The sequence below is a fragment of the Centruroides vittatus genome, unplaced genomic scaffold (assembly GCF_030686945.1).
Source record: "Centruroides vittatus isolate TY-2023 unplaced genomic scaffold, ASM3068694v2 contig_374, whole genome shotgun sequence".
Lineage (NCBI taxonomy): Eukaryota > Metazoa > Arthropoda > Arachnida > Scorpiones > Buthidae > Centruroides > Centruroides vittatus.
The window spans coordinates 282,765-308,212 of record NW_027122196.1 but is presented as its reverse complement, the minus strand read 5'-3'; the positions used below and the strand labels follow the sequence as shown (position 1 = coordinate 308,212).

The following is a 25,448-nucleotide window of genomic DNA, read 5'->3' as shown; positions in this document are numbered from 1 at the left end:
GAACTTCACTCGAGGGATTCGTATGACATGACTTGTAAGACATATATTTTATAAAGATGTAGTTATTTATATCCTTGGTTGAGAATTGAAAATAGTTTATATTTTCTCCTATATAAAATACACTTCATACACTTTTAATGGGAATACTTTTAACGGTATTTATTATTAAACCGAATGCATAATGTAAAATATAATATTTTGAAGTACGTTATAAATATATTAAAGTAATTTATGCAAATTTTATTTTATAAAACAAAAAAACAACTATTTTATTATTTAAAAGAAACGTGAAAATCATAAAAATAAGAACTGTTGGTCCTAGTTTCTAGTGCTTTTATCACGTACCAAATTCCTAGAAATTCAATCTACAGATTCTAAAAATCACCTCCCCAATGCGAATGTCAAGTACATTATAATGTACTTTATATGGAATATTTTTATAAAAAATTCACTGTAATTTCTTTAAAAAATTACAATTTATGCTATTTTAGAAGTGAATTTACTGTATAAAAATAGCATAAATTGTAATTTATAAAAGTATAATTGGGCTGAAATTTTTTCAAATTGCAGATTTATAAATTCCCGTTGTCGTCCGTCTGTTTGTCTGTCCGTCCTTCCTTCGTTAGTCTCGAGAACAGAGTTAGATAGATGAAAGTCGAGGCCTGATATGGAAGTGTGGGGAGACACGATTTTGTTCATCCTCTTTGAAGCTTAATAACTCCTGTGCTTTTTATCGAAAATCGCTGAAATTTGTCAGGAAGATTTGTGTATTAGAGGGCTCGATACTATTAAATTTTGGTGGTTAAAGGTCGAAGGAATGGGGAGATAATAGAAGCCGCGTGTATCTCCATTAGGGTCGGAATTAATAACGATTTTACTCGTTATTAGCATTTAAAAATTTTTTTATAAAACCCATCCCTACCCTCGAAATTAATTTTTTTTGACATTTTATAATAGTTAAAAATATAAAAAGTTCTTTAATAAAATATCATAACAGATGGCGCCATCAAATATTGCCGAGAATGTTAAGCAACTCGTTGCTGGATTTTTTAAAATTAAAAAATATGCTTAACAAATTGCAGTTCGGCATTCAGGCGATGTCACAATAACATATATTTTATGGTTAAAAGTCGATATTTGAATGTGTTATTTATTCAAAAGTATTGTAAAAGTCAGTACAGAACTTTTACATTTTTTGAAAAAACAAAAAAAAAAAATAAATGTATAAAAATCTTGAAAAGAAATTGTTGAAACATCTGAATAATGCATTTTTTCAGTTAGTAGGAATGCAATGCAATATTCAATGCATTTCACTAGATTTTATACTGATCAAACCAGGTGACAATAAGTACTAAAGAATAATGTCTTTTATATACTTCCATGGCGTGATTTCTCTCATTTCACTTTGTAATTTATGAAATTATAATAATAATAATAATAATAATAATATATCAAATTCCTTACTTTACAGCCCTTAAAACTTGATTTTCTTTTGTTTGACAAAAAATTATATACACAAGGATACGTAACTAAAATCTATATACGTAATAATGTACAGGGTTGTCCAAAAGTCAGTTAACTTGGTCAGCTAGTTCCAATTTGGTAAAGAAAATTTATATCAGTCGTAAAAGCAGGGTTAATTTAACGGTCTTATAGCAGGATCTAAAGGTGAAAACGTAATAAAACAGGGTCTCTTACTACTTATATAAATGAAAACAGTATACTTGAGCGTTCAAATTGGGGGAGCAAACAGAACCAGCCTCCCAAATTTGGGCAAAACAGTAAGAAAAATTCGGGTAAAGCAAGAACAGAAAAATAATTCCAGCAACGAGTTTCATAACTTTCCCGGCAAAAAAGTTAAAATAGTGTGTGACTCCATCTGTTATGACATTGTATTAAAAAAACTTTTTATATTATTAATTATTATAAAATAGCAAAAAAGCTTAATATTGAGGGCAGAGATGGGTTTATAAAATGTTGTGAATGCTAATAACGAGTAAAATCTTTATTAAGTCCAACACCACTCGAGATATGGCACTTAAGCCCCTCTATCTCCCCACCCTCTCGATCTTTAATCACCAAAATTTAATAACATCAATGCCCCTAACAGATAAACCTCCCTGCCAAATTTCAGAAATTTTCGACAAAAAGCCCAGGAGTTATTAAGCATCAAATTGGGTGAACAAAATCGTGCCTCCCACACCCATAAACATTCACACGTACAGAAAAACTCCCCTTCTTTTTACATTTATCGACGTTTCAAGGTGCCCTGAGCCCAAAAATGTAAAACTTTTGGTATGTATGGTTCTGGAAAACCATCGCTTAACGACGGTTTTCCAGAACCATACATAAAAAATAACCAATAAAAACGAATTTAAAAAATTCTTCCACGTATCAAAATAAAGATTAATTCGTATCATGTCCTTTACATAAAGGATGAAACGTCGGAAATCTCTTTGTGTCTTTACTGGGTCGGATGACTCTACTTGGACCCCCTGATGATAAGAGTAAAACGATTTTATATAAATTAAAAGTTTGGCTGACATCTGAAAGAAAATAATTTCATATGGAACTATTGTGTCGAAGTCTAAAAATAGAAGAGAAATTATTTAAAAAAAGAGACGTTATAGACATGGAGAATAAAATCAATAACAGAAGAAGGATATAAATTTTCTGAGAAAAGTGAGAAAAGGCACGATAATCATATTCTTTGGAATGCAGTTAGAGTCGATTCGAGGGTGCATTATCACTCGAGTAGGTGAAATAATGGATTTATGAGGACATTTCTCCAAGTTAAAGATTGTCTTTAGACCAATTTCAATCTTCTTAATCATCGAACATTTTTTAATGTCAAGTACGGACATTAAAATGACTTGTTTTCAATTATCTTCTATCCTATTATTTTAAAATTATTATTATTATTATTATTATTATTATTTTACTTTCTCGACCGTTATATCCGGCTCCAGAAATGTAAAAAACCTGAAGACCCATTCAAGAATTTTATATTTCTGTATTCAGAACACCTTAAAACGTCGAGAAATGCAACAGAAGGGAGGGGTTTCTGTATGTATGGATGTTTATGTGTGAGGGGGAGGCACAATTTTGTTCACCCACTTTAAAGCTTAATAACCCCCGGGCTTTTTGTCGAAAATTTCTGAAATTTTGCTGGAAAGTTTGTCTGTTAGCGGCATTGATGTTATTAAATTTTGGTGATTAAAGGTCGAGGGGATCTCTAGCATTGGATGTTCCTGTATAGTTAATCGGGGTCTCCTTCCCCTAAGCTTTCCATACCTGGTCTCCCTCGTTTTTCATCTTTCTAGTTCCGTTCTCGACGTTAATGAAAGAAAGACAGACGGACGGACGACAGTGGAAATTTGCCTACAATTTTTTTCAAATTGCAGTCCAATATAAATACATTTTTTGTAGCTGCACATGTATTGTTATCAATATATATGTTTGATAACAGTATACGTGATTAGGTATATAATTAGTTTATGAGTTTACAATGGTTAAGCTTTTCTTGATAAAAATGCTGTGATGACGTTTATTCTTAATAAAATAAAATTTTCTTACATATGGGTCAGTATGTAAAACTATATATTGGCCCATAAACTTATATATTACAGTATAAGAGGTTTCCTTTATAAAGTAAAATATTATGAGCCGTTTAGGTTATTTTTCTCTGCCATATGTGTCATTTTTTCCACGAAAAATTTTTGGGATGATCGCCCGAATTTGATTCTAGGTCTCCAGAGCGGTAGCCGCTTTAACCATCCGGCAGTCGAGCCTTATAGGTTAATATACAATACAATATATTTATCCTTCTCCTTTTTTTCTCTCCTCAACCTATGCCCACCAGTGGCCGAATGAGTAAAACCACTAAAAACTGATAGACACGGAATGGCCACGTGGAGTTTTCCGGGTTTTCTTCACGTTCCTACTACCTAAATAGGGGCCAGTTTCCCAAAGAAAGTCCTCTCGAGAAGCATCATCAATCAGCAGATCGTATCCATGTTGCGTTGCCTTATTCCATTAATCAAATCCAATCTTCAACCGATAAAGTTCATGGGCAACTTGTTACGTTTTTAACATTTCTCCTTCCATAGATCACATAATAACGCTTGATGAATACTCAAATTGTTTTTATAAATTAATATTAAATGAATTATCTTACCTATAAAATTCTGTCTGTAATTCCTTTTAAAGGTACGGTTGTGTCCAATTTCTTGGATTGGCCATAGTTAAATGAATGCTTCTTTTGCTCAAATCTTGGATTTGTGTCAATATGAAAATTTAAAAAAAATCTTTCAATAATTTTTGATGAAAGTAAACATTCCTCGAAGAAAAATTCATTCGAATAGTCTTTCTATTAAATCGAACTATGATTAAAATAGCAAAATTCAATTAGAATTTCTGTTTATTTTATTTTCGTTTGTATTTCGAATAAATCTTCTATTTATTTTAATTATAATAATGGAACTTTGAAAATAGGAATTTTGCATATAATCTCGAGTAATTCAGTAAGAAATTTGAAAAATATTTGTAATAATTGCAAATATTTGAAGATAAGATAAACGATGACTTCTCAGAGATCGAAAGAGGCCCGAACCACTTACCTTTTACAGGCCTCTGGTGTTTAAAAACAAACAACGTTAAAAAAAATTGTATTATAGTTCCTAATTAATAAAATTTGACAAAAAATAAAATTGTCTTTCCCTCTAATACAAAAGAAATGCAATGGAACGAATAATTTGTATTAAATGTTTGTTGAGATCCCGGAAATATGAAACACGAGTGCATTCTATTCGTCAGAATATTGCTCAGTTTGACGTCAACTCTATAGTTTTTTGCAGTGTGATGTATAAAGTGACGTCAAATTGAAGTAATGGTATACGGGCGTTATGGTGGCACCCCAGAAATTTTTCGGGGTAGATCATTCTAACCACCCAGCCAATCCATTGGGCCTGACCGAACCCATAATTATCTTGGTAAAAGACTCTCTTATTGCCACAGGCGGAAGTAACTTTAAAAGAAAAGGCCTTTTGCGATAAGACCAGAGACAGACGGGCTAAACTAAAAAACATATTTATATAAAATAGAAAGTTAAGAATGATTACGGTTGACAAAGTTATTTTTTAAAGTAGGGCTTAAAAATAAAATATTTTTGTAAAGATGATTAATGATTATCTACACAAACATTAATATTATATCCTCCCTTTTACACTGATGCAATTCAGAAAAAAATACATCTTTTGTCAGTTTTTAAAGCATAAAAATGTATATACAAAAAACATTTTTGATTGCACTTTTTAAGTGTTTCTTCCCCCCTTCATGTAGCCGAATGTAATAATTTCTAAACTTCTAAATATAACGTCAAATAAAATATTTACAATGGAAACTACTACAAACAATCTTTTATAAAAGAATAAATCTTCAAAAGGAAACTCAAATCAAATGAAATAACGAAATCCCCAGTGCATCAATGAGACGTCTCTTCATATGTTATCTCATTTATTTCTTTACGAAAATAGAAATAAATTTATGATTTTATCAAGAAAGTTATACTAAAAGTCAACAATATGTACTATTCTTAAGTAAATTATCCAAATTATTAATAAATTCTTTGATAAATATAAGAGAAAGTATGAAAAGTTGATTTTATTCATTACATTTTGTATAAATATTTAGACTGTGCTAAGGTATTAATTTTTAAAGACATATTATTTGAAATAAGACATTTAATTTGGGATTATAATAATTTTTTAATGTTTTTTTCTTCCATTTAATGTAAAAATTATCAGATTATTATTATTATTATTATTAAGGAAATTATCAGATATATTATAAAATACTGTATTAATATTTCGTAGTTTCCTGCATTTGAAATCAGATGTTATCCACAGGTATATATTAAACTTAAAATTTTAAATAATTTCTAATCTTATAAAATATTTTATTAAAGTTTTACTTTATTTTAAAATGAGAAAAATATATTAATATTCTAAAAGCCAACCAATATCATTTTGGGGGGAAGTTTATGATACAGTAAATGACAGACAATCAGCAGGACTTTAAACGTAAAGATTACATCTATTATTTTACCAAATTGAAGTTATCAATCATAAAATATATCAAATATATTATTGAAAATACATTATTTATAAACGTATAATCTATAAATTCATCAGGAATGACTCTTCCCTCTCGGAATCAGGAATCCCCCCTCACAGGAAGTCATTTTCCCTTGGCAAGGGAATGGCTCCCTGCCAAGGGAGGATGGCTCCTTGGAGGACTTTCTATAGGAAACTGGCTCCCTATTTAAGAGTTACAAACGCAAAGAAAACTCGGAAAACTCCACGTGGCCATCTCGTTAGTGAGGCGCGAACCCACGACCTCACTAAGCGAATAAAAACCACCGACCACTGGGGGTTCAGTGGTTTTATTCGCTCAGCTATCGGGGGTTACGGGAAATTTTGTAGTGATTTCGAGATGCTGAATGTGACAACAATGCTAATTACTTTTTAACCATTAATTTTTGAAGTTTTGTATTTCTAAAGGAAAATTGTTAACCTTAAAAGAGCGTTTTACGACGTATTGTGTTGTATGCGTTTAAAAAGGAAGTAACACGGCGGAAACAACACGGAGTGTTTATAGTGTTTACAGGGAGAAGGTGTTCTTTCATTTAGTGCCCGCAGGAAATGGTTTTCTAGATTTAAACAGGAAAATTTTTCTCTTAGAGGCGAACCCCGTTCGAGCAGACAAAATATAGGTACTTATGAAGGATTAACAAGACCCTATAAATTAATTTCTAAACAATATGAAATATATAATTGATGACTTTCTATGACTAATTAACTGTATAATAACTATCATATATTAATTTTATGCATAAATACTCTTCCTTATAGAAGCTATAACTCAGGAGTGGCCATATCTTGTCACGATAGCAGATAGTGTATCAGAAATACACTAGCTGAGAGTCGCATCCTATATTATATACAGTATATATATACACAATATATGCACAGACAGTGGCTTACTTACGAGGAGTAATGTGGGTGTTGAATTCTCGGAGGCTTTATAGTACTTTTTACACCATACTCCCAGAGCAAAATCTTAGTTACACCCCTAAGTAATGAGAAATAGGGGTTTGATATACGGAAGCCGCAATTTGGCTATCATGGCTATAATTACTTAGAAATAAAAGTAAGCATTAAAAAAATTATAAGATTTATAAACATTACAACAAAACTTTACATAATAACATCTTAATTGTTATAAGTAGAAAAAAACATTAAAATATGTTGGAAATTAATATATTACATTGAATTATACACGATTATTTTATTTTTCTGCACTCACTTCACTGTAATTTAGTACAGGAACATCTGATCATCATCTCTTAATGATGTTCCTCCAGATAATACATCTAGATACACTTGTAACACGTCTAAATGGATATATTTTCTTATTAGTAACTGTTATTTATATAGTATCAATAATTTAGATTTCATTTAATATACCCTATAAAAATTTAATGTACATTTAAAAATAATTGACAAAAGATAACTAAATAAAGTATTATATTTTAAAATTTATAATTTAAATTATTTTTTTATCATTAAAATCGTTTACAGTTCAGATATTAAGAATACTTATCAGTTTTATCTGTTTATAAAATTAATAATTTATCTTATTTATTATTTATTTCTCCAATTTATCTATTGTTTATTTACTTTAATAAATATAAGAAAGGTTTGTAATATAAAGATATTAGAATTAATTTTAATCATTAAAATGTTAAAATATATACAAATTTAATTGAATTTTATATATTTAAATTAATTTAAAAGAATTTTGATATTAATTTATCAATTTTCATAACGATTTTAATAATAAATTAAAATATATTGTTAGAAAATCTTTCAAATTAATTTAAATATTTGCTTAAATTTAATTTCAGTAATTTAAGTAACTTAATTAATTTAATTAATTAAAAATTTATTAATAATTTAATTTAAATTAATTTATTAATAAATTTTTACATCATTTATTCAATAACTTGTAATTTTCAATAAGAATCAATACGTAATTTAACAAATAAATCAATGTATTAAGGATCAAAATACATACATTTCTATCATCATGAACTAAAATTCTATTAACACAATTTCGAAAATAATTTTAAATGAAGTTATATATCAAAGATCATAAATATACCCTTATAAACTTTGTTAAAATTGACCCATATAATTTTATATTTTTAGGATACAGATTAAAGAAATAAAATAATAATAATATACATATTTCAGATACTTTATTTATCATCAGACTATATGCATGTAATATAAAGTAAAACAGCAGTGCAGTATATATATATATATGTGTGTGTGTGTGTATATATATATATATATATATATATATATATACATATTTAAAAGTATACTTGAAACACACAAAGCAAAACACAGTTAATTGATGTTAACTCATTTTTGTGGGTCAAAAACAGTCCAAGATTTTGTATGTTTTTAACCCACAAAATTTTAAACAGAATCATTTTTACAGGACTGAGGATTTGAGTTATATATAAAACAAAATCAAACAACTTATGTAATGTATAGTGATTATATATTATAAATTAAATGGCCTAACTATATTATATTTTTTATGTATAATGTAAAATGATAATACTGTAATAATAATAATAATATACTGTACATATATGGAAAAACTTACTTGATGTTTACTTTATGTTATAAACTGTAAAAAACTTTTTTAACAAAATTTATTCTTTTGTCATCTTTGTAATGGATTTGGAATTTTCAAGTACAATACTTGTGCTTTAAGAAAATATTTGTTTTGACTAACTTTCAATGGAAGATTTTTTTTTAAAAAGTAATAAATAATTTTCGTTTAAGCAAACAAAATTACAATTTAATATAACAAATTAATAATAATAAACTTTTTAAAGTCATTTTAATTATTGATAATCTTTAAATTAATTTTTTTTAATTATAAAATAATTAAGAACTTATAATTTCTTTTATTTATTTTCAATTATTCCTTTAATAAATTGTAATCTTTTATAATATTTTATTGATTTATAGCTTACAATTTGTTAAAGCAAAAAATAAATGAATGTGTTTGTAATAAAGGGTGGCTGGAAAAACCACTGATATGTGTTTTTAGGAATGTATCTCGACTGTACGTGTTTCGTAGCCTGCCGAGTGTGGCCTTGATCAGTTTATAAGGTCTATAAATAATAATAAAAAAAGAGAGCAAGAGTTTTAAGAAAGTGATAATTAGTTAATTCCTGTAACAGATTTAATAATCAATTTATAAACAATCTGATATGATTATTAATAATATGTAAACATCGATAAGGCTCAAGGCGATTACAAGCTTATAAATATTAAAATAATGCTTCCAAATGAGGATAAAAAGGAAAATTCGAAAGACAAAAATCATTTGTCGCGATGCCACGCGACGCGACACGACGCGAGCCATTATAGGTAGGATGCGATGCGACGCATAGGATGACATAAATGACAATAATTTCCATGTATAATATTATATTTCTTTTTAAAAAACCATTAATTATTCTCATAAAATTATTCCAGAATTTTGGATAATAAAATTATATTAATTTAACGAACCATTTTTTTTAATTGTAATTAATTCAGATTTTAAAGTTTTAAATATTAAAATTTTTTCTAATTTAAATTTTATCAAGTTAACAAGAAGTAGGAAATTTTTCACTTTAAAATATAAAAATTTAATTAAATAAATCGATAAAATTCGAAAAATTTCCAGAATAAATTGAGGATTAAATTGTTTACAAAGATAGCAATTCAGTTGACAGTTCTTTTGTTTATAACAAATATATACTTTTATAGTTATAAGATTTTATTTATTTATTTATTTATTTTTATTAAAAAATAAAGAAAAATTTAAAAATTTTAATGAATAGAACAGAATCATTTTCATTCTACTTCAACATAAACATGTTCCATCCATTGAATAGCATTATGAAGGTCGTTAGATGCCATTTGATTTTCGTTTCTTCCTTTCATCTATAATCAAATTCCTTTGTCAGCCTTTGAAAGCTTAAATTTCAAAGGATTTAAGCTTCCAAATATTATTTAGTTCTGGTTTCTTTTTTCTCAATAAATGTACACTTAAAATATAGGATACAGAAAGAGAATATAGACTCCAATTTAATAGATTATATAACATAAATTTTATTCGAATGACTAATTCGTAGATGTTTTAGGGCATTTAAATCAACTTCGCCTGATGATCAAGCCGTGGCCAAGTGGGTAGAAACAACTGAAAACTGGTATTTTGTCGCGGGTTCGTAATTAGTCATGCAAGTGCACGACAATAAGGTGTTAATATTGATTGATAAACCCGCAAAAGCATTAACGAGCACGTTATTGTACGAAATCAATGATTCCTCCGCATATAATACTGTATTTAAATTATTTTACAGACATGTAATGTATTTCTTTCCGGGATCTTCAGCGCGCCACGAGCTCAAACGAATTCCGAATGGCAAAATGTTGACATGCCGGATTATTATCGGATTAACGAACGTTTACTGTATTTAAAATGAGGTATAATAAACGGAAAATATTATCGAAGTTTTGTTGTATATGGACTTTAAAGAGTACTCTAAATCTACGATTCAACGCAAACTTCATATATATTAGGATCCTATCTTTAAGTTAAGTTTAATTGCGTTTTAAAGGGGGATTTAATCGCTATTAAATAATTAAATAAATAAACTTTATGTCTTTATAAACAGTTAAAAACGTTCCTACATAAATTTAATTTTTAATTAAATTGTTCATTTATTAATTAAAATGCATTAAGTATGTTTTATGATTGTAAAAATTTAATTAAAAATTCACTTGTAATTTCCGAATTGAATTTCTGAGTAATTAAAAATTTAAATTAAACCCGAATTAATTATTATTATTTAAATTTAAAATTCAACTTATAATTATCGTAGATTTGTGTAGAATTGTCTTTTCTATAGTGTCTTTTCCCTATTTAAATGCGAATGTGTCGTGTCATTGACACAATGCAGTTGACATGGAATGACGTTGCCAGAAATGAGAAAAAAATCTATTTATAACGTCTTTGAGTATTTTTTAAATCTGAAAAAATAAAATTTAAAAAATAAGGAAGAAAAGAGATGTGATGCGAATAATCGCAACGAAGCGCATCACATCTTGGCTCATCACTGTTCTTCTCACGCTGTCTTATCTGCGACAAAAGACAGAAATATATTCGAATATTCTGATGTTTAAATTATATTAAGTTATATATTTAAGATATTTATCAAGTATTAAAATAAAAATTCTTACAACAAACCTTCACTAACGGCGTGAATTGACGTAAATATGAGTAAATATGCGGCGTTTTTTGAGTAATGAATGCGCTGAAATTCATACGACATCAAAGGAAAAAAAAAAACTAAATTTAATATTAAAATCATTTTATTAACTTAATCTGATTATAAGTTATAATGGACCCATCAGATCTGTGAAGTACAGAGAAACGTCATCTTAAAAAATAGGCAAATAGAATGGCATATAAAAATATTTGCAGTAAAAGAAATAAGCCAAGAAGTAAAATTTATATCTTTAATTAAATATTTAAGAAAATTCCATAATTAACTCTTAAAAAATCAATAAAAGAAGCTACCATTTTGCTGAAGAAATTTAGAGAAAGGATTTATAAATATAATTTCAATTAATTAAGAGAAAGAAGTAAAAGTTTCCAAGTTGGACATCCCTACTATCCTGAACACACCTGTATTGAATTCTTTTAATTGGAACCATCGAAGTATTTTTTTCTTTTTCCGTCTGTCGCGGATACCTCTTTAAATTGGACACATTTTTCTGGTGACGACCAGTGGCCTAATGGGTAAAACCACTGAACACCGGTAGTAGCTTCTATCCATACCATAGAGTTTTCCGGATTTTCAACACGTTTCTAACATCTAAGTAGGGGCCAATTTCCCAAAGAAAGTCCACTTGGAACATTGCCCAAATGTTGCTCTGCCTTCTTGTTCCATCAATCTTTTATATAGAACCACTAATGTCTAACTTAGAGAGGTTCTTATTGTATATTATAATGAAATCTCATATGAATGTATGAGACAATTTCTGTGTTAGTTTCTCTACTTACAGTCAATGATATATTTTGCTCGATGAGAATATAATAATATAAACAAGGCTTGGAATGTGCAAAAAATTGTCAAAGACAATTCTTTCTGCCAAATTTTATAGCTTTTATAACTTTCTTGTGGACTTCAACTTATTGTCGCATCATCACACAACCCAAGTGTTTGAAAAACTTTTATAAATTTGACTGTATTTGAAAGAGGCAGTTATTATACGATTTACGAAGGACAACTAACTGTTGGGCCAACCCGTATAATAATAAAAATCTCTCAATAATCTCCAACAAATATTTAAGAATGCATTCAGTTACTGGATAAATAATTACCACCTTTCTCCCTCCTCCAAATTGTCTTCAGCTTAAAACATTTAATTATTAGAAACGGAGCATCAGAAATAAAGATAATTAATAATTACTTATTAATAAGTAATTATGAATTATTCCAACTTCGAATAAATTTTACGCAATTAAATTTTAAATAATTAAATAGATACAAATTACACACATTTAATTATTATTTAGCAGTTTAAATGCGATTTTCTAAATCGTGTTTTCGATTTACAAAATTACATTTAATAAGTTTATAATTAATATTTTTGGTATTTAATTATATAAAATAGTGAATTAGGAAATTTATTTTAAATTTTTAATATATTAAAATGAGTTTTCTCGGTTACAGAAATTAAAAAATGAACGTAGAAAAGGAGAAAGAATCTTTACTATCGACCGAACGAGAAAAACATTCTGTTGCAAAATCTCAAGTAAGAACTGTTTATTCTCTAGGTGTAATCTAGTATTAAGAGTTGATATTAAAAAGATAATAATCTGAATAGTCTATATTTACATTTTAAAATTACAATTTATTTTTATTAAGACTGTACTTCTAAATATATATAAAATATGAGCACACCTTTATGTACATATAAAGCAGGAACAGGATCTTTATGTGTAGTCTACTTCAGCCTTTTATTAATTTAGGTCTTTAAAAAGTCCCATAAATATATAAAAAAGGTGACTTTTTCACATATTTGCATGGTAAATCCAGTAAGGAGTTCGACTCATGCTTTCTTGTTAAGACTCATAATGGAGATAACATGTGAATGTGTGTTCACCTGTATATATAATATATATATATATATGTACGTATAAAGTGTTTTCACACCTACTGTATACAAACTAGAACACAAATCTAGCACAATTCGAACTTTTTTACACGAATTCACTGTGCAAATAATGTGTGAAAACACCTTTATATATTGTTTACAGGACTTTCTAAAGAGATGTGTCTGCAAATGATGTGTTTATGATGTGTTTTTTTTTAGAAAATTTTGCTTTTATACAAAAAAAAAATAGTGCAAACATTTAGTTTTTCATATTAAATGCAGCGATAAAAGTTCTTTTTTTTTTTTATTGAATTTAACAATAAATTTCTGCTTAGTAATATTACATTAAGCTTTATATGACGTGATTTAATCGCTTGAGAGAATTGATGAATACATAAATTTGCTAGTTACAATAAAATTTATTTCTTGACAGTTTATACTAAAATGGAAGATATCGCGCATCAGCATATGTCAAATTGAGAGGATAAAATAGATTATAAATCAATAAGTTCAGTCGTAGGATATTTTTCTTATTTCGTTTTTTAATTCTCTTTACGTTTCTTTACTTGTAATTTATTTTATTCCTGTTTAAATTGTTGTCTATGTAGTTAATTCTTCATAGAGTTATCACTGAAGCAAGAACAGAAGCTAATTACTTTTATGAAGCAATTAAGCTTGTACAGTAACACCTGTGTAAGCCGGAATTGCACGGTACCGAATATTTTTTTCCCCAGTTTGATAAGTTTCTGTTTTGAACAAGTTACTTTTTAACATAAAAAATCGCTCCGTTCCGAAGAATTTTTTCTCCTTAGACAGGTTTCCGTTTCATTCAGGTTCCTTTTTGGAGAGGTTTTACTTAGTTAGCTTCTATGATAGGTCGATATTAAACTAAAAGTACTCTAAAGATAAAATATTAACATTTTTCTTGCATTTTTACGTGAAAATAGCTGAAAAGTGTTCAAATTTTTGATAAAAATTGGTGCGTGAATGTATTTTGTATCCTTAAAACAAAAATAAAATTTTACATCTTGAATTTAGATGGGTTGTTACATACAGACAGACGAACGAAGTGCTAATTTAAGCTATTTAAAAAAAAAAAAAAAAAAAATAGAGATTAGATAAATATATGAAACGTAGATGAAATTCGTGTTTAAAAATTAACACATTTTCTGATTCTACGAGATAACAAACATAAAATAAATTTTCAAAAATTAAAAATAAATTGCAAAATATTTTAATAATAAACTAATAAAACGCTAATTGGAAGTTTATTGATCGAAGGAATTCTGCAATTTATTCCTAGAATAGACTAGGATATTGTATAACAGTCAATTCGGGAGATTTGATTGATCATCCTACACGTTGGAGAGTCTTCACACGAAGGTATCTGTCCACTAGAAGAGCTTAGATAGATGGGCATTCTCACTTAATTGGAGAGACCATTATTTCTGAAATTGGCAAAAATGGATCTTGAAGAATCCTATGAAAAATTTTTTTTATATAACATGTTCCTATTATATGAAATATGAGGCTAAATGTACTGACTCTTTCAAAGATTTTAACAAGCTATAGTTATGGATTCATTATCACCATTTTAGAAATTTAAAAGATGTCGGCAGTAAAAAAAGAATAAAAAATTGGCTTAGAAACACTGATGTAAAGAGTAAATTTGTATTCTAAATTTTAAAAAAGTATGCTATTTTTATGGTATGATGAAGGTAAATTGATTATCCACTCCATAATATTTTCATCTAGCGATGGTGAGGCTATAAAAGAGATTTCCCCTGATAAAAGCCTGAGATTTCATATCGGCTTGAAATCGCGACTGCTTAATAATCATTCTGTATGATTTAAATAAAGTCAAACATTGATTTAGCATCTCTGAAACTGGCACTACATCGAAGTACATTGAATATTAAGAATTGTATTCGGGGTCTACGCGTTTGAAAGTCAAGTCATTTGGTGATAATGTTGTTTACAACGCAAAATCTAATCTAAGATTCCACAGATACTAAAGAGTTCTCTATTTAATATATTGTACATGGGTTAGTAATTACGCCAGTGAATATTCGTAATGATTTACGAGATTGGCACTATTTAGAAGAGCGCTGTACTGAGGTTTGACTGTATTGAGACAACTTAAAAATGCCTGTTTATAATTAAGAATATAACCTATATGGAGAAGGTACTGTACCTGAGAGTACACTTCTGTAAACTGGATTTTTAATTGGAATCGACCAGATTTTGACTTGTTGTTGGTCTTAAACTATAATATATAACGTGCCTTTCCCTCTCTAATAAAAAAAATTAGCAGATCTGTAGGGTGAGGCCGTAAGCTATAACTTGTTTAACTTATGTACGAATTCGGCCCTACGAACATTAATATAGATTTCCTCATTCCTTTTGTCTTGGAGAACCAGAGGGCCTTAAGATTAGGATCTCCTTCTGTATTATCTTTTCACTGAAACTCTGTTTATCACATCTATTTTCCTCATTATGCACTTGATATTACGAAAATCGATTTTCCAAAATTTCATTATACAGATTATGGACCGCTCCCTTATAACGCCCCGAGGAAACAAAACCTCTTTAAATTGGACAAATTTTATGGAATCAATAGTGACTAACTTAGACAGGTTTTGCTGTTTTCTCCTGTTTGTATTTTTCTACAGATAAAAACAGATATAAAAATCAGGTATTAAAGAACAATAAAAAAAACAGTATCCAACTAATCGGATTACGTGATAGACAGACATATGACGTTTTATTGTAAACAATAGTTTAAAAGAAAACATATATATTGTCTTTAGATTCTGGGTAAGCTTTCAGAAGAAATAACTCAACCGTGGATAAGTAGAAGCGCTTCGAATAATCTGTTGATATTACAACACTTTTTTTTAAAAAAAACATTCCTATTTTTGAACGTAAAACAAGAATTTTAGTAAGAAAGAAATAATAATAATAATAATAATAATAATTTAGCCAATATAAAAATTTTTATATGAACTTTATCCAGAATGACCATTTGGCTTCAGTTCTATAAGAATTTACAACATAAAATTTAAGTCTTATGTAACTTAAAACAAGTTTAATTTGACGTAAATTTAGATTAATATTAATTTAATATCTTCTCTATCGTATGGAGCAATAGGGCCATTTGATTCGTGCCTCACATTTATGGGGGCCTTAAAACATTTGTTACAAATTAATTTATTCAAGGAAAATCGATTACTTTTCTATCAAATTTTATTATTTATAAAATGTAATAGCGTTAAAAAAAATAAAAAAAAAATTATATTTTTAACATTCTGAGGCTTCAAAAAGATAGACTTAGTGCTTCTCTCGACCTCTAAAGGGCTCCGCATATCGATTACAATAATACAAAATAAACTGTAAATTTTACATTTTGATAAACTTTTTAAAAAGTAAATTAAAAAATATATTAAATCTCTGTATAATTCATACCAAATTATCATTCTTAATGCTATTTTGTATATATGTTACAGTAAAAACCCGTTTTTAGTGAAAACGCGTTTTAACTAAACTAAACTAGTTGAAACTAGTTTTTACTGGATGTCATTGTTAAAACTAGAATTTACTGCTAGTCAAAAATGAATTTGAGTTAAAACTAGTTTTAATTAGACAAAACGGGTTTTAACAAAATGGCTTAGTAAAAACTGTTTCAACCAAGGTCATTCAGCTAACACGTTCCTATAGTGTATGATGAATTTCGTATCGCTTTAACCCTTTTCCCCGACATCATGTTTACGTTTATTTTGCGATCCCTCCTAAGGCAATATAGATCAGTCAGGCGATATTATTTTAAAAGTTCACCAAAAATCAAATTATCATTATATCTATATGAAAAAAAATCACTTACATTTATTAATATCTTTAGTTTTAAATACGATATTTTTCAATGCATTTTATTAGAAAAATTTATAAGAAAAAAAAATAATATATATCAGAACTGACACATAAACTTGATAATTTGTAACATTTTGTGAAAATTAACATTGTCTAGTTACATAGTTGTTTGCTGGCACTAAGCCAGAAAAACGTAGAAGATTGTTTTGTACAATTTGATATAACACTTATGCATGTAAGTTTATTCGTTGCGAAATTATCGCACATTATATCAAACATTTGTTTGAAATCAAAATTTATACTGCTATCAACTAATATAATGAATTATTATACTTTATTCACTTCATATCGAACGAGATTATATCTGTTGTTAATAAATTTTACAAAAATCCATATTTACCAAAGAAACGATGAATCGGTACTCTCGAAGTTTTGCTTAAAAAGCCAGGGTACCGATCGATCGGTGCCTTCAGGGACAAAGGGTTAATTAATGTTAATAACACAGATGTGTGACCAATATTTTCAATAAATATCGTATTAAATAATACAAATGTTTTAATCCCAATCATCACTTTATTTATTTCCCCCAAACATATTTATGTAGCTAAAATTCAGTGGCGTGCCGTGACATTTGTTGATAGGGAAGCTGTGTTTCTGTAAGAAGCCGACTTTCAGGGGCAATCAGTTAATTGCGCGTCAGTGATGGCCTAGGGTCCATTCGTATGTGCTGGTGGCGGAAGAGACGTATCTGACAAAAACCGACAAAAAACAAACATAAAATATTTAATATAATATTTTGTACATAGTATATGTTTATATACTATGTACAAAATAGTTTGCCTTAGGACAATCAGCCGTTCGGACATCCTGGGCGTCGGTCTGGTTCTTCGATGGTCAATCGAAGGTGGCCCCGGGACAGCGGCATTGATAAGTCTGTAGGGCACGGGGAGACTTCCTCTGTTGGCGTTGGGGACAGGGTCTAAGTCCGAAGTGGCACGGGTTACAGGTTGGCACAATAGACGAGAAATTGTTTTTTTTTCGTTTTTGTTTTTGCGCGTTGACACACGGCGTTTTGGTTATTCAGAATGTTAACCGAGTGCCAGGTGTCCTCGATTGTCGGAGATTATATCAATCTCCGCTCTTTCTTTTGTCCATTTTGATTGGTCGTTCTCCCTCAATCACGCTTTCCGAGTGATTGGTCCCTCGTTACTGAACGTAACGAGACTCTTACCTGGAGCGGGAGAAAAGTCAAAATCGAAGATGAATTCGAACTTCCACCGAAAGAGCTTTCGCTAGCGACGACAATTTTTCCTCCGACCGAGTGTTCCTAGCCAATGTATGAATTTGCTTCGTGGTCCAAAAACTGCACTTAACAGACGCACTGGTAGATGGTACCATAAAAATTAATGATATTAAATCATATAATTCTTTTAGTACGTCTTTGTTCGGATCGATGTTAATTATAATATGTTTTATGTTTAAGAGCTACTTGTGAATATAGTCCGGACACGTATATAAATATTGCGATTCACTACGTAATGTAGATAAATCAAAAAATTTCCCATAAAATTTACTTAATTTAAAGAATTAAAACACGCTTGGAAAATTGTTTTTCATGATATTAAAATTATTAACATCTAAAACTGATAAAAATTCTAAATATTTTGTCTGAAAATCTGTCAATATAATTACAGTATAATTAAAAAAAAATTATAATTAAATACTGTATAACTTTGCAAAAAACGTACATAAAAATAACATTGAATAATCTTTACTTTTTAAATCTTAAACAATTCGCTTAGATAGCTCCCTACCCAGTGTCTAAGGGATAGAATCGTTGGAAGCGTTACACGTGTGTAGCTTCCACCAGCTAAACCAGGTGAGGTTGGTGCTCTGTAAAGCGCATGCGCCAATGCCCTCTGGCTGCTTTACACCATTCAGTTATTCTCGCCGAGGAAGCTGTCTCGGAAGTGCTTCCATTTCGCCACAGATATTCGAATATACAATAGCAATCTTATCGTTTTTTTCACATGTAGTATAGAAATTTGTAATAAGATACATAATGCGGTTATAATAAAGTATTAATTTTAATTGATTCAAAGTACGTTAAAATATGAAAATTTATATTTTAGAAACTACAAGGGAAGGTCATTGGAAGGTGGAAGCGGCGCTTCCACCGCTTCCAATGACAGCACGCCACTGCTAAATATCAAGAGAGTTTAACTAATGTTAAAAGTTAAAAAGTTAATGTTTGATTGTAGTTTTATCTAAAATCAAAACATGTACAGCAGTAAATTCTAGTTTTAACTAGACAAAACGGGTTATGACATCCAGTAAAAACTAGTTTCAACTAGTTAAAACGCGTTTTTACTAAAAACGCGTTTTCACTAAAAACGAGTTTTTACTGTAACATATATATATTTTAATATACTAAAGGCCCCCAATTGCAAGTAACCGTGCTTCTATCGATCCTCGAAAAGCCCGAGTATGTTAACTTGCGATCTGCCGAGGGGGACGCCTCTCGGGAGGACTGTCTATAAAAAACTGGCCCCTATCTAGGTGTTACAAATGTGAAGAAAACCCGGGAAACTCCATATGGCCAGCCCGTTGACCAGGCGCGAATCCATTCGGCCACTGGTGGGCGCAAATATGCCTTATAACAATGTAAAATAATTGGACCAACAGTAGCAAGCAGTTCCGTTCCAGAGTTCGGATGGGCTGGCTGTGTGGTGTATTCCGTATTTAGGGTTTCTCAAACGGGATCTCAGGACCCTGACTGTTTTTTTTTTATCCCGGGAAATATCCCGGAAAATCCCGCAAATTTCTTAAAAGTTCACTTTTTTCTTTTTTTGTGTTAAGGTTGAGGAAATTTTGTAGACAGAAAGTATAATTAACTGTCAGAATACATTTGTATTTATTAATTTTAAGCCTGCTTATTAGTTTTTTTAAATATTTGTTCGTTATGACATCTACAGATTGTCAATAATCAATATGTATTTGTGGCAGGACTCTGAAAAATCTTTACTTGTCAGAACCTGTAATATCTTGAATAACTGCGCCGATGCTGTCTTAATTTTAACTACGCCCAGTAGCTGCAATAATTGCATTATGTCAGGTTGTGCAAATTGGGCAACGAGTACGAAGATAGAAACGAGTACAAAGTTTTCAGGTATGAAGTTTTTCTTCATAAACCTGATTATTAAAGCCAAACGAATTGCCGAATTATCGGGATATAAGTTTGTTACCGATTTTAAAGCAGTCGACGTAGACAAATCAAGAATACTTGAGAGCAAAAGTACTGCAACGCATCTCGAAAACGAACTAGTGTATTGATAGAAATCTTCGACGTTACGGGTGAAAAAACACGTAACGTTTGTCTTCTCTTAAATGCACTAAAGACAATTCCACCCACATCCATTGAATTGGAAAGGGCATTTTGACCATGATTGGTTTTCAAAATCTTATAAAAATTTACAATAATGTATATTTTGTATTATGTTTTATTTAAATATTGAAAATTACCTTCTAACTTAGAAGTTTGATCTAAGCTCATTTTATTCTTTAAATTTTTAACTCAATTCAAAGGCATTTATTTTTGTTGTTGTATGTAGTTTCCAACAAACTTAAATTTCTTGTATTCGTGAAAATTTCTACGTAATTCAAAGGTAATTTTTAATATATATACTATCTTACACAGCATTATTAATATGATTTTGGAGGTTGCAGAACGTATTAAATTATTTCAAAAAATGAAAAAATAATTTGCATATTTAATATCATCCTAAATGCCTGTAAAAATACCGTAAAAATAAATTAAATTTTACGCATGAGCTTCTAGGCTATATCTAGCCATGGTAAAGTGTGACGTAATTGTCATGTAATAGTAGTTGTATGCGTTTATGATGGTCGTTACGCAGGGAATAATGCCCTACGGGAAGTCTTTTAAGGGTAACTGGGCCCTATTCAAGCGTTAGAGACGGTAAAAATCTGGTAGGGTTTCTCATTTCCCGGTCTTTTGCTTGTCCCGGGATTCCGGGATAAAAGTGAACGGTTTCCAGAAGCCCGGGATAGAATTAATTATTTAAGATTTATTTTATATCTTAAATATGCAAATTTAATTCAAAATTATTCCTAATTACTTTCATAATATTCGAAAAGAAAATCTTACTTAAAACGAGTATATATACTTGACCTTTTTCTTTGCTATCGGAGATTAATTTCTGTACTTGACTCTATAAAATTCCGCAAATGTCCTTCGATTGAAGCGATAGATTTTTGTTTTCGCTTTCACCATCACACGATTAATCAGTTTTTCGTATTTTTTATGTTCTAAATTAGATTTCAAGCCTCTAAAAATTAGAAAAAAATAGTAATAATCTCATTTTAAATTATTGCTTAAACGGAAAAAGAATATCGAAAACAATCTAATCTGATAAGCATATTTATTTGACCTATTTCTTTCGTCAATAATATTTTATCGAAGTTTTTAAGATAAATGTTGAAATTTAAAATAAATATTTAGATAAATTATGATTTAAAATAAATAAATATATATACTGTATATATATATTTCCAATTTAAATAATGTATTTCGTTCTGCAATCGTAACCAGTGATTTAATCTTGGTTTCCAAAGCTGTAACGTATAAGGTTCCATCCCCTCTTCATTAAATAATAATAAATTTAGAAGAGTGAGGCCTTGTGTGTAAATTCGGCTCTCTCCGGTGGAAATTCTAGGCATAGACAAACTAAGGCTTCGCATTTTTGGGGCCTCATATAAGCACGATATAATTGATTACGGTTTTAAAAAAATTCTCCGAATTAAACACTAGTTACGATCAATGGCTTAGTAAAAATAAAATGCATTTTCCTCTGGTTCCAAGGGCCTTAAATGAGGTCCTAAATGAGTTTTCCTTTTATAATGTATTATTATAACAATTGAGAAAAAGTGTGTTAATTAATATAAGTGTAAACATGCTTGATTATTGCCCAACTATTTGTTAAAAAATACATTTAAAGTATGGATATCTGATGGAATAGTTCCTTAAAATTTAATTTACTAGGACCTCCGAGATCTATAATACGCCTTTGACCTGAATTCCAGATGATATCGAGTATTATATGATGAAGCTTTATTATCTAAACTTATATAAAAAGGCTCCTCGAGTTCAAGTTTGTCTAGGGTCTGTCATAACCTAAAACTGCCACTAATTGAGACATAGAATTACAAATAATAACAGATTTTAAAAATATTTAGAGATTTTTTAATCTAATTTAGTAGAATTTTTAAAATATTTTATTTGGAATTTTTATATATTATCAGTATTATTTATGTTTTACATTTTTCTTTAGTCAAAAGACGATACTTATAAAGGTGCCAGACCGAAGTTAAAACGAGAGGAAATGAAAAAGAAGAGAATGATGCTTAGAAAAGCAAGGAGTTTATCTAGAGGACAGCTCGAAATGGTTGCAGAAACGGAAAAATCGAAGGAGGAAGAAGAATCGCCAAGACAACAATTGCTACCTAATGGAAACGAATTAGAAAAACACGAAGAACACGAAGAAAAAGATGGATGCCCGGAGTTTTTTGGAGTCAAATCGTATTTGCATAGCTTCTACGAATCGGTAGCCGTTAAAGATCCAAATATATACGAAGAATATGCAGATTATCGTTATCTGATAGCACCTAGGAAAAGAAAACGCGGGGCACTCTTCTGGAAAGGTTCCCTATGGTTAGGCATTAACCTGTTGGTGTTCGGTGTTGTACTGCTCATGGTTGGATATTTGGTTCCTCGTAAAGAACCAGTTATTGGACACCAACAAGAAATGGCCATAATCGATCACGCGGCTCTCGATTTTAATCGTAACATGGACTTGTGTAAAGTTGTCGGTTTGGTGGTATTTTGCGTTGGTGGAATTATATTAGTAGCGGCACTCCTCTTACCAAGTTTGATGAACCAATATTACGAAGAAGATATAATAAATGATAGTTTTAGAGTAGCTGTCGAATGCCACGAATCTCCTAAAAGTCCAACAGATAAGAAAATTCCGGCCACTGAAGAAGTAGCCAATATCCAACCTAAAAGAGGTTTAGAAAATGAAGTAGTCATGACAAATGCCGGTTTGTGCAAAATACCGTGAAGAATTTTCTGTACACAATCCAATTAGGGATTATGTTATCAAATTTCTCGTTTGGAATTTTTTTTTTCGAATGAGATTAAATGTAGAGAGATTTTACATGTGAATGCATTGATAATGATATCAAACAAATAGAAACATACAAACACAATGTTTAAATATTGATTTAGAATACCTCTATACATAATACAGTTCCTTGTAACCGGATCGAATTTGATCTGTAATGTGTCTTACTCGGTAAACTAAAATCTATGTGATGTTATTAACCATTGTTGATGTTTCTCCTAGTTAAATATTTATAAATTATACACATAATTAGCATAATTACTTTAAAAAGGACAAAAAAAAAAAAAAAACACAGAATGTTATATGTACTGTACGTAATTTTAACGGGAATTTAGATCAAGTAATGTGTTTGTTGAGTACTTAATTTACATGCAAAGTCTATAGTTTGACTTAAATTTATTGAGCTTTAAGACCTTTTGCCTTATTTAAAATATATATAAATATATTTTAAACTATTTAATAATATAATTTTGATTTTATAATAAAATTTATATGTGAGAATCATTTTTAAAAAATGTTTTATTACATTCATAAGCACTATTTATAAGTCTTTTGCACTTAATAAAATCACAATAGTAAATATTGCTAGAAAATATATTAATTGTTTACTTTAAAACCCAGTTATAATTTTTTAAAAAATTGTTATTTTTATGAATATTTTAAGATAATGAACATATTTTATGGATAATGTGGCACCCCCTTAGGAACCATTAATACTTGTCTAAAGTAAAATAATATAAATTAAACATTACTTGTAAGCTATAAATATTTAGGTTTAGATATTTAATTTTTAAACTTATAAAAACTTCCTTTTTTTTTTTTTTTTTTTTTTGAAATTGTATTTTACATCCATTTTCTGTATTGTAGAAATGAATTATTACTCCAAATTCCTAAAATCTGTTTCCATATTTTGATGTTTGCCATTAATATAGCATATAATAGAAAAGAATATTTAAAAAAAATAAAGAAGTATATACACTTAGAATAGATCCTTCATGTTTACTAGATGTACTTAGAAATGGCAATGATACTTAAATTAATGCAATCATTTTGTATTATTAGAAACCACAGTATTGCCCAATGTCAGTTAACCGGTGATGATAAATCTGTATGCCAAACACTTTGTCAACAGGATTGAACTTAGACAAGATAAAGAGTAATTTATAACATATAAGAGGTGCTTCATGCTCAATCAAATAATGATGACTTTAAAAACAATTACCCCTTTACTTACAGGGTGAGGTCCTAAGCTGTAAGTTGTTTAACTTATATGTAAATCCAACAATTGTAATTTGGGAATTGAACAAGAAGTATTAGTAAAGTGTTTGAATAAGAAAAATTTATAATAGTTCTTATAATGGTTAACTGACTTTTGGGCCATCCTTTATATTGTGAGTCTATTGTGAATATTCACTCATTGAATAGATTAACAAGTTGTGCAATATCTGTATATTAAATTTTAACAAAAATTGCACCATTAAATAGAGGAAATTTTTAAATATAGAGAATTCAATAGAGAAATTCCAGAAAATGATTTTATTCCAATTAAAGTAAGGATTGTATTAAAAGTTTGAAATGTATGCCATATTACAGATAAAAATTATTTGACTGAGGAGACAAGATTAAATTTAAAAACAGTTTTTTCTTTTTAATTTTATGAATTTCAATAAAAAGTTTGTAAACAGAAGCTCGCCTATTTATGCTTACATTTACCTCTAAGTAATGCTATTTTTTAGCGGTATATCCACTGTTTGGAGGCAAATATAAGCAGAACATTCCTACTTTTTACTTAATTTACCCCCAAATAGCATTATTTCGAGATAAATTCTTTTAAGTTTATATATCTAATTAATAATAATTGAATCAACTGTCTTACAAAACATTCTTCCTTACAAAATAAAATTCTTTACATTAAATTCATTAAATGGAAGTGAATATAAGCAAGGATATTCCTTATCTCTGTTTATATATACTGTACTGTATTTCCAGATAGTTTTGTAGAGTAGGACCTTGATATAAGCCTTGTAATAAGGCTTCTCTTTTAATTTATCATAATTTAAACACATTTCCAATCTTTTAA

The 25,448-nt window shown here is 29.1% G+C and overlaps 1 protein-coding gene across 1 annotated transcript in view; it reads left to right on the top strand.

The window, feature by feature from the left end:
- LOC136975508 (neurensin-1-like) overlaps positions 1 to 24,882 on the top strand; it is a 31,471-nt gene extending 6,589 nt beyond the window's left edge. The window contains exons 2-3 of the mRNA XM_067270570.1: positions 12,875 to 12,956; positions 22,517 to 24,882. Coding sequence (XP_067126671.1) covers positions 12,885 to 12,956; positions 22,517 to 23,305 — 861 coding nt within the window. The 5' untranslated portion in view covers positions 12,875 to 12,884 and the 3' untranslated portion in view covers positions 23,306 to 24,882. The remainder of the gene's footprint in view (positions 1 to 12,874; positions 12,957 to 22,516) is intronic.
- Positions 24,883 to 25,448: the final 566 nt, after the last annotated feature.